The sequence below is a fragment of the Sorghum bicolor genome, chromosome 1 (genome assembly GCF_000003195.3).
Source record: "Sorghum bicolor cultivar BTx623 chromosome 1, Sorghum_bicolor_NCBIv3, whole genome shotgun sequence".
NCBI lineage: Eukaryota > Viridiplantae > Streptophyta > Magnoliopsida > Poales > Poaceae > Sorghum > Sorghum bicolor.
Genome location: NC_012870.2, coordinates 76,348,814 through 76,359,002, shown reverse-complemented (window position 1 = coordinate 76,359,002; position 10,189 = coordinate 76,348,814). Strand labels below are relative to the sequence as shown.

The following is a 10,189-nucleotide window of genomic DNA, read 5'->3' as shown; positions in this document are numbered from 1 at the left end:
ATTTAATACTTTATACATACGTCTAAAGGTTCGATGTGATGAGAAATTTTGAAAAATTTTAGATTTTAAGGTGGAAGTAAACAAGGCCTAAATGTCAGTCAATATAGCAATATGCTTTTCCTATCGGAATCAATCCGCCGCAAACAGAATCAGAATTTCAGAAAGAAAAAAAAATTACACCACTCTCCATCATATCATGTGATCAATTCACCCTCCAAAATGAAAAAGTCACCCCAACCCCATCCCCTTTTCCAATTTTGCGGCTCCCTCCCTCGACGGCTGGACGGTGGACGCTTCGCCTCCTACAGGCTCCGACTCCGTCCGTCCTCACCCCCCCATCTCGGCGTGGCGCGGCCCCCTCCCAAGATGGCGCTTCAAACCCTAAACCCGCACCGGCACGCGGCGGCCGTCTCCCCGTCGCCGGCGCCGTCGCCCGTCCCGCGCCGCGGCCACCCGCCGCCGCAGCCTCTCCTGCACCTCCCTCCCCGCCGCCGCCTCGCGGGCGGCGCCGCCCGGCCGCGCGCCGTCGCTGCCGCCGTCTCGGGGGCCGTCAACGAGGCCAGGAGGCGTGGGGCGCCGCAGGAGGGCGGGGAGGACGGGAGGAAGGACACGGACCTCGCCACGCTCGGGAACCTCTGCGTCGACGTCGTGCTCAGCGTGCCCCAGCTCCCGCCCGCGCCGCGGGAGGAGCGGAAGGCCTACATGGAGCGCCTCGCCGCCTCACCGCCCGATCAGGTACGGTCAATAGTGCTCCCGAGCTACTTATTGTTTGGAACTTTGGATTTGGCATTGGATACGAGCATAGCGTGACGAACCTGAAATGTATGGTCATTAGCTGTGGGATTTTTTTAATCCGGTTATTACAAATTCCTCTGTTGACTGGAAGGCTTGCGTTGTTTCCGCTTTATGTCTTTTTTTTAGCTGGGTGGAGGATAGGTCCAGCCTTAACAACTAGATGTTGACGGTTCAATATGGATAAGCTTGTAATCCGTATCTGTTTTTGTGAGGTTGATCATGATTTCAGAATGGAGTGCCAAAAATGTAGTTGGTAGCTATATTTTTGGTTGCTAGTTTCTAGCGAGATTCATCTACTTGGGAGTTGGGAGAAATGTGGAGAACCAGATTGTATATATCAGTATGTTTACTGTTCACTGCACGCGACTTATGTCTAACTCTTCATGAGCCCCACGTAATGCAATATCTGGTTTTTGTATGTTCTGAACATTTTGTATTCTATCACTTTAACAGAAATTTTGGGAGGCTGGTGGAAACTGCAATTTAGCCTTTGCTGCAGCTAGGCTTGGGCTTAGCTGTTCCACTCTGGGTCATGTAGGAGAGGAAATATATGGAAATTTTCTTCTTGATGTGCTTCAAGCGGAGGGCATTAGTGTTGTTGGGATGCTTGAAAATACCAATGCTGCTGCGTGCCGCCAAGCCTATGAAACACTTCTATGTTGGGTTCTTGTAGACCCATTTCAGAAACATGGTTTTTGCAGGTTAGAAAATGATTTTTGGAACAAAATTCTTATTCATGTTTCAATTACCGTTAAGAAATTCATGTCAGCTAATCCGTTTTCCTGGTTTAATGTGCGTGGTCATTTATCAGTGTTGCTTTCTTTGCAATGCCAGCCGTGCAGACTTCAGTGAAGAGCCAGCATTCAGTTGGATACGTAAACTCCCAGCAGATATCAGGACAGCTATTCATCACTCCAAAATACTGTTTTGCAATGGCTATGCTTTTGATGAGTTCTTCCCTGATGTGATCGCATCCTCTATCGACTGTGCAATTGATTCGGGAACAGCAGTGTTTTTCGATCCTGGTCCCCGTGGGAAATCTCTCTTACATGGGACCTTGGATGAGCAGAGAGCACTTGAGCATGCGCTCAGGTTCAGTGATGTCCTCCTCTTGACATCAGATGAGGTTAGTTGGCATACATGCTGTAGTTCTAATTTACTAGTCTACAGGCAGGTGCTCTTTATAGAGGAATAATCAATTGGTCATATCCAGCACAACATATCTCTAGTAGTCATTTCTTTATGAGACCAGATTTCTCTAGAAAAGGCCAAGTGAGCTCTCGATGATTTATGTCTTGTTGTCTCTCTGTGGTTCTTTTCTAGTTGGCGAGATCTGAATGATCGTCTGTGTTTGCTTCTCGTTTGTTTCGTAAAAAAGGACTAAACTATTTTTTAAAAGATAAAATATACTGCAAAACATGGATACACTTTTTGAAAGAGTTCATTGCTGAACTAGGCCTCATTTGGAACACAGTTACTGATTGTTGCATTTTCTGCTCTTAGCTTTTCTCGTATTGATGTTATTGTTTCACAGGCTGAATCTCTAACCACCATCAGAAACCCAGTTCAGGCTGGGCAAGAGTTGCTAAAGAAAGGGGTCCGCACAAAGCAGGTTGTCATCAAAATGGGTTCCAAGGGTTCGATCATGATAACTAAGAGCACTGTTTCCTGCGCGCCTGCTTTCAAGGTACTCATTGTGCTGATATTTAGCCTTCATTTGTGAAGTAGTATGTTGGAAGTAATCGAAGTTACTCTCTGATTTATGGAACTGTTAATACTCACTATGCCTGTCTTCATTAGATCAACGTTGTGGACACAGTTGGATGTGGAGATAGCTTTACTGCTGCTATAGCCTTTGGGTTCCTCCATGACTTGCCAGCGGTTAACACATTAACCCTAGCAAATGCAGTTGGTGCTGCAACCGCCACTGGCTGTGGGGCTGGCAGGAATGTTGCTCGCCTGGATAAAGTACTACAGCTCTTGAAAGAAGCCGATCTCAATGAAGAAGACACATGGACTGAGCTGATTGAAGGAAATTCTCTCTGTATTGAGGTCTCAATTATGTCTGGGATGGCAAGAAATGGTTTTGGCGAGCGCATTGTGCATGTTCCTGTTACCAAAGTGGTTTCCGACATTTTGCCTATGTTCGAAGCAGTGTCAGAGCGAAGCGCTGTCCAGGCTTGATTCCATACTGAATAGTAGATTGTTGTATTCATTTTGTCATTCACATAGATTCTTCTTTTACTCTACGATCACACGCCGTTTTCTGGTGATGAGTGGTAGTTGGAGGCTAGCCTCCAGGTAAAGCTACTTCCTGAACAGAATGTGGTTGCTGAAGCTATTGATAGCTGTACAGCTATGGTTGCGTGGAATGATGGTACCACCTGAAGTTTTGTTCTAACATGAACGTGATTGATGCTACAATGTGTCTCTCTGTCTCTGTAGTCATGTGCTGATGATTGTTGGGTTGCTCTGATCGTTGTTGTTGAGGCTCTAAACTTGGTTTTCTTGAGAAACTAAGGCATTCAGAACGCAAGTATAACAGAACATGTCGCTTGTATATTGTCGATGTGAACGTGCTACAGGACCTGCGTTCCAGTACTAGTCTAGAGGCAAGCTAATCTACCATGATCAATAACTAGTAAACTAACCGAACTGATGTCAACAAAGCCTGGAGATTTTAATTACACTGACAACCTAGCTCCTAACAAGTAACAGCCACCACATCCAGATGATACAAGAATATCCATTTCTCTGTAGTAAACTATTCCGAGACATCACCAGTGCCTAGGGATTTTGAGCCTGTTCGCTGGTTTGAAAAGAGCATGTTCTGCGCTCCCATGTCGTGCAAAATCACATCTAGGTGATGCTCTACCCCATTTGCCAAATCTCCGAGCTGGAGCATCATGCTACCATGAAGTTGGCCATCATAGTGCAGTAGCAGTAATGGCTCACGATGACAGAAACTGAAACACGAGGTTGGGTCAAAATCCTTAGATTAGGAAACGTAATTCGATAAAATAAAAATGATGATGAGATTATGAGATTTCCTACTTGCTACTGCAGATTGGAAAGAAAAAAAAAGAATCAAGCAATGCCAACTACTCAGTGATAGAGCAGTGAGTGACCAAAAGAAGGTGTCCCTATGCAAGTTCAGCGATTTTGAAGAAACTTTGACCGAATTAATGGCCAATCAATGATTTTGAAGATTCTATGTATTCCAGAACTTGTTCTAAGACATTCATAATAATTACTCGTTGCTAACCATTAAACTATAAACAGTTACCTTCATAGTGATCAATCATGACCTCATAAAACTGTCATTTCCCTTTGATCTGCCATGATTCTTCTCATCTCTCGCAAATGGCTAGTTATCTCCTGGACAAATTGTACTCCATCACTGCTAACATTAAGAGAACTTAGTATTTGCTTGAGAAAATCCTGATCTGCTTCAAGTGCCTTGAATCTTGCATTAAGGAGAGAAATGTCATGTTTAATGCTTTTCATAGTATCGGTATCATCTATGTGGGAACATGAAGTAACATTCTTTTGCTTCTCAACAAATTCATTCTCATCTTTTTTGTGACTGTGACTGTGCACGTATCTAACAGATTCCTCCTCATCGTTGTGCTGAGAAGAAATTGACTCACTAATCAAGTCCTCCCGAGGCAATGGTGAACTTTCCAACTCTGTATTTTCTATATACTGGCTACTGCTCATTGAGTGATCACTCAATAGACTGTTCTGTAGAGTATCATTTGCATCACCCATATCAAGTCTATTTGTGGAGGGCATGCCTAGGGTTTCCTCCAATCTATGCAAGGACTCCAAAATCTTTGCCTTTTCATCTTCAAAATCAAAGATGGTATGCCTCATGAAATCTGAGCTATCCAAGACTCCAAATGTCATAGCTCCACCAGTAGCACCAAATTTTCCAACATCAAACGGTTGATCATGAAGCTTGCTCTGGTAACCCTCAAGTTCAGCTTCCAGGTCAAGTAATTCTTTCTCCCTTTCTGTCAGCAAGTCATTTAACTTTTCAATTGCTTCTTGGTCATGATCAGCCTGCTCTTCCATCATCCGGAGATACTGCAGTGCTTCCATGTGCATCGAAGCCTTTTCCTCTTGCAACCTGTTGATCATAGCCATCGCTTCGCTTGCTGCCACCGCTGAAGCACTTCGTTCTGCCTCGAGCTCCTTATAAAGCATACTCATTTTTTTCCTGTTAATTTCAGCCTGCTGCTTCAACCGTTCCATGGAACTTTCACCTTCGTCTTCACTAGTTGCATTGACATCAAATGGATCCAGATTTGAGTTGTTCCTATCAAGAAATGGTGCCATACCAGTAGCATCATATTGTCGGTACTCATCAATCTGTATGCCACTTCTGGGGCTAGAAGTCATCTCATTCAAAGAGCCATCAAATCCTCGTGCAGTAGACAATTGTGACAGAAATGTCTTCACTTCTTCATTTGTTTTTGAATTGGTGTCCCTGGCCGAGATTATTTCAGATAAACGAGGAGATTTAAGGTAGCCTCTGCTTGCAGAAGCATTTTTCATGCTGTTGTTCCGGCTGACATGAGTGTCTGCACTTGAGCTTGTTCCAGCATTTCCAGAAGTAGCGAAATCCTTTGCAACTTCCACGTCAGGGCTTCCTGAAACACCCTCAAAAGAATCACCAACTTCCTCAATACCAACTAGAAAAGCTACAATGCAAATTTGACATACTCAGAAATAGTTCAAGTTAGATAAGGATTACAGCGTGTTAGATAGCATACATACTTTTCTCTTTTGGGAGCTCTGCTGAAACTTGTTCAGGCACAGCCTTCGACTGCATATTGATACTGTTGTCACTTGCATTGATTTGACTCCAGCTGATATCATCCAAACCATGGCCAATAGCACGATCCAAAGATTTTGCAACCTTGGTATCACTAGACTTACTGTCAGTATCTCTTGCAGTATTCAGCGGTGGCTTTGTCATAACAGTATTATCAGAAGGAAGCATTGACGAGCCGATGGCATTGGAGATCATTGGTTGCAGCTGCACATCACGACTTGAAATGTGATGGGCTCTTTCTCTAGCGTCATGAGGTACTGCATTGCTCTCATCGTCATCACTACCTGAGATGTGAACCTCAGATTCAGATTCGTAGCCAACCTTCAGTTCTCTGTATCCTTCATACGGCAAGTGATCAGAGCCTTCATCTGAAGAATGCTCAACACTAGGCATGGCTATGCTTCTTTGTTTTAATTTGCTCATATCATCATCTGGAAATCTGTTATTTGCTATGTCAGGTAGCATGTGTGAATCCCGTTTCTTCTTGAACCGCACAGAACAACAAGAGCACAGCTGTTTGTGCCTAGATCTCGACCGAGACTTCACCTTATCCCTAGCATTGATGTTTGTCAGGTTACAGGTACTGCAAGAAAGCAGACACCTATCACACATATCATCAGAGCGCTCAAGCTTCTTGTGACTCTGGCAATACGACAAACGTGATATTTCCAGCCTGTGTGCAGCACAAACTAGTTCTTCAGAGAACCAGGCCTTGCCATGTAGAAACCGATCTAATCTCGAGCACAGCATACACGGTGACCGGAGGCTGCACATGCGTGCGAACCTTGTGGCCATATATGACAGCACGGCGGTCGCAACGAGCATTATGATCAAGCAGCACTCGCTGATGGCATGGCGAAGCACGGGCCAGAATTGCCGCGAAAAGTTCCGCGGCCTTGCACGAGCTTGCGCAGCCATGGGAAGCTGAACACACCCCCAATACGCATGTAGGTCGCTGTGAAATATATTTTTTTCCTATGAAGTTCCCATCAGTGAGGCACAAAGATACTAAAATCACACCACATTGTTGATGAAGAACGAGCAGTGTTAGAATCTTGATCACCCATGCTAATCTGTGGTTCCAAAAGATGAAACTTCCAAAGGCAAACTTCACCAATGCGACAAGAGGCAGCAAGTGCCCTCGCAAACTTTAGCAATGCAGAAGAAGCTGCAATTACCAGGTTGCTCTGAATCGCATGCCAGGGTTCAAACAAATAGATAGATCGCCAATTGATCACAGGATCCGATCTTTCCTGCAAAAAAGTTGCATAAATGTACAATCTTTTTAGCAATTGTAAAATGTAACATTTAGGGTTTCACAATCGCACCAGATTGTTCAGATTCAAAGGGGAATTCATTTCGGAACATACCAGTGCTGCAGACCTTCGATCAAGAAGCTGGATTTCCCTAAATCACCGATTTGGTAACATAATGGAGGCAAAGGACGAGACCGATACAGTGGAATTCAACCAAAAGGTCCAGAAGTGTGGGGAAAAAATCCCGAGAAATTGGGGGAAAAAAGTTTCTGGTTGCAAAGAGGAGGCAAAATGGTTCCCCCTCTGTCGGTGTAGGATTCCGGAGGAGAGAGAGAGAGAACAGATGCCCGCCGTCTCCTCCCTAAACCCCGCATTTCTCTCTCTAGCCTTTGCATGTAATTTGAGGTTGAGAGATTTAAGCATGGCCTCTCGTTACAATGGGGAAGAAGACCACCAAAAGCTGAAGAAAGAAAGCAAAAGAATGTGTAGTGGAAATCAAATCGACATAGTTTGTGATATTAAAAGACATATCATTGAAATCATTTGCTGAAATATTTGGCTCACAGCATGGTGATACTTCCTGGAACTGCAGTAACTATTGGTGCTACTTTGCTGGATTTTTGTTTACTGTTTTATGCACACAAAAAAATCCAAAATGCAATTTGGTTCACTCAAGTTTGTTCCAAAGCTGCCTATTTGGACTATATTTATAATCATAAAAAATATTTTCATAATATAAACGGTACTTACTTTAAGACAATATACTTGTGTAAGTATTATTCCCTTTTTTAAAATTTGTTGGCGTATTTCATTTTATTAGAACATACCTTTGACCAACAATTTCTTTTCTACCTCCAACTTACACAGCAATCCAATTTTCAACCTTAAACTATAAAACTGGAAGATATCCTGCAACTATTAGATGGGACAAACACTACAGCAAACATGTGCATAGTGGTTCCCAAATAGTTTTATTTTTAAAAAGATCATAACTAATTTATTTTAAATCATAAAAATAGGGATCTTGTAGCATTTTTATAAAAATCTATTTGAACTATCATTTAAACTCTAATTTATGCTAATTACATGACTAGTTGATTAGTTGAAGTTTGAGACACTACCTTAGCAGTTGACATGTAATGTGGGAATAGGATCTATATATGTGGTGGAGCATGGCTCCGAGTCTTCTTTCACATCTTCCAGTATACTCATAATTTGCAAGATCCTCTTGGTTGATCTTTGTACGGTGCAAAACGATAATTTAATTAAATAATGAGCATGTTTATGAGCAATAAAACAATAGGAATATAAATAAATAAGTTTTAATAATTATAAATAGATCATCAACAAATAGAAAATATTAGTTTCATATTTTCTAATTTAAAATAATTAGTTATGATTTTTTTAGAGATTAAATCATATTTCTATTTTTTTTCAAAATAGAGAACCTCCTTGGAAACCACTTTGCATTTGCTTGGGGTGGTGTTTCATTCGGTTTCAACAGTTGCACAGTGTTCGGTACCCAGTTTCATAGTCTAGGATTGAACATTGCTGAAAGTTTGAGGTTGAAAAGGAATTAACCCTTTTTAATGGAAAATATTATTATATTTTTATGAAAAAAAATATTATTAAAAAATACAGAATCGGTCTTGCCATTTGGAGGGTTGTTCTGGCTCCTCCACAGCCTTCAGGCAGGCTTACAGCTCGCTAAATCCCAGCCCTACACAAATCAAGAACTCTCCATCAGTCCCTGTCATACAAGCAGGAGCCAGCCAAAGCCTAGCATTGCTACTCCATCATTCACACACTGCTATGTCCTTGTGCAGAACCAAAAAGCAAAAACTCCCCACCAAAGCCTGCCATTGCTATCCTATCATTCACACAGCTATCTCTTTTTAATTTGTGCAGAACCCCCAAAAAAACATGCAAGTAATTAGTTCCACGGTAAGAATTATATCATTACAGGTTGTTGTTGCACTTTTCTTTTCACCGCGTCCTCCCTACCACCTGTTTGCATGCTCTGGTCTTTCACACAGCCCCACAAGAAGAAAAGCTCTCTTTGCTGCAGCATGCAGGCGATGGAGTTTCTTCAGCGCTAAGCTTGGAATCAAAACAACTGGGTAGCATGCAGTGCAGGCAGGGGCGCAACAAAGGCCATGCAGCCCAGCGCGTGGATGCAGTACGTGCAAAGCAAAAGAAATCCTTTGCTTGGGAATAAAATCATCTACCTTGCATGCACCCTTCAATTCGTTCTTTCTCAAACAAAACAAAGTCCAGCCTTTTTCAGATCGATGACGCTTCTTAATCTGCATTAAAACGTTCTGCTAGCACAACTACACGACCACCATACGTCTCTCTTAGGAGATGTAGATTGTTTGTCATCGTCTTGACTGGCGGCTAAGATACAAAGTCATGAACTCATGATGATTTTGACGACGACTTATTCATGTCGGGATCGATGTGTGGCTATAAAACGTCGTATGAGAGGTGGCTAGCTTGTTTGACTCTGAACTACTAGCTAGATCGTGATCAGCATGCTAACTTAGGATGAACAGTACGGTTTTGATATGTTGTTGGTGCAAGATGTGGTGTGAAAGCGACGACAGCGAAAGAGGCATCTTGTGTATCCATCTGCCATAAGGCTGTGGAAAGCACGCACCGACCTTGCCCGGCCGATAACAAGCTTCCCTGCGGCCTTGCTAGCTAGCTAGCTACTTCTCTCTCACACTCTTATCTTAATCTCGTTCATATAAGTCATCCTCCATGAACTCTCTCTTCCTCTCTCGATCCCCACAAACAAAAAACGCTTGTGATCTGAATCGACATGCATGAACACAAGCTTGTTCTGCTTGATGATCGATCTCGCTCTCTCATATATGGCAGTTGAGGGGAATGTTGTCTGGTCGGAGACCTAACACCGCGAATCATCCATGGAGCAGCATGCATGGTGGTGGATGGTTTCGGACCAGGCTTCATTCCCCCCAACTCAATACTCAATGTTCTTCTGTCTCCAAACTGAATACACCGCGGACAACGACGATGGCCTCATCAAGGACGATTCAACTCCCTACAGAAGGATCCCATGGTTCAACTCTCCAGGTACTAATTGCACCAATACCACCCAAATTTCTCCTCGGTATAAGACGGCATCTCGATCTCCTTGATCCTGTCATAAATTATCTCGTCTTATGAATAGTGTTGCAACTGCAATGCTTCGATTCTTTGTTGGCTCGCAGGTCACTCTGCATCTTTAATGATAACTTAGTGGTCTTCTTAATCGTTTAACCTCTGATTTGGC

At 43.0% G+C, this 10,189-nt stretch overlaps 2 protein-coding genes across 3 annotated transcripts; one reads left to right on the top strand and one right to left on the bottom strand.

Moving 5' to 3' along the window:
- Positions 252-3,221, top strand: LOC8082145 (ribokinase). Its single transcript, XM_002468410.2, has 5 exons — positions 252-735; positions 1,249-1,496; positions 1,630-1,921; positions 2,330-2,482; positions 2,596-3,221. Exons 1-5 carry the CDS (start codon positions 367-369, stop codon positions 2,977-2,979), a joined length of 1,446 nt encoding a protein of 481 aa, XP_002468455.1. The 5' UTR covers positions 252-366; the 3' UTR covers positions 2,980-3,221.
- On the bottom strand, positions 3,443-7,334 carry LOC8082144 (probable myosin-binding protein 4). 2 transcript variants are annotated; one of them, XM_002465767.2, is made up of 4 exons: positions 7,006-7,334; positions 5,578-6,888; positions 4,082-5,501; positions 3,443-3,761 (listed from the first exon to the last, which is right to left on the bottom strand). In XM_002465767.2, the coding sequence occupies exons 2-3, from the start codon at positions 6,551-6,553 to the stop codon at positions 4,105-4,107; spliced, it is 2,373 nt and encodes a 790-aa protein (XP_002465812.1). In that variant the 5' UTR covers positions 6,554-6,888; positions 7,006-7,334; the 3' UTR covers positions 3,443-3,761; positions 4,082-4,104. The 2 variants fall into 2 exon arrangements, with proteins under 2 accessions (XP_002465812.1, XP_021307262.1); XM_021451587.1 differs by having other exon boundaries at positions 4,082-5,450.

Coding starts and splice junctions, on each gene's coding strand:
- LOC8082145 (XM_002468410.2), top strand. CDS start 367: ATGGCGCTTCAAACCCTAAACCCGCACCGGCACGCGGCGGCCGTCTCC. Junction 736..1,248: donor CCGCCTCACCGCCCGATCAG/GTACGGTCAATA, acceptor TCACTTTAACAG/AAATTTTGGGAGGCTGGTGG. Junction 1,922..2,329: donor TCCTCTTGACATCAGATGAG/GTTAGTTGGCAT, acceptor ATTGTTTCACAG/GCTGAATCTCTAACCACCAT.
- LOC8082144 (XM_002465767.2), bottom strand. CDS start 6,553: ATGGCTGCGCAAGCTCGTGCAAGGCCGCGGAACTTTTCGCGGCAATTC. Junction 5,502..5,577: donor AGAGCTCCCAAAAGAGAAAA/GTATGTATGCTA, acceptor TTTGCATTGTAG/CTTTTCTAGTTGGTATTGAG.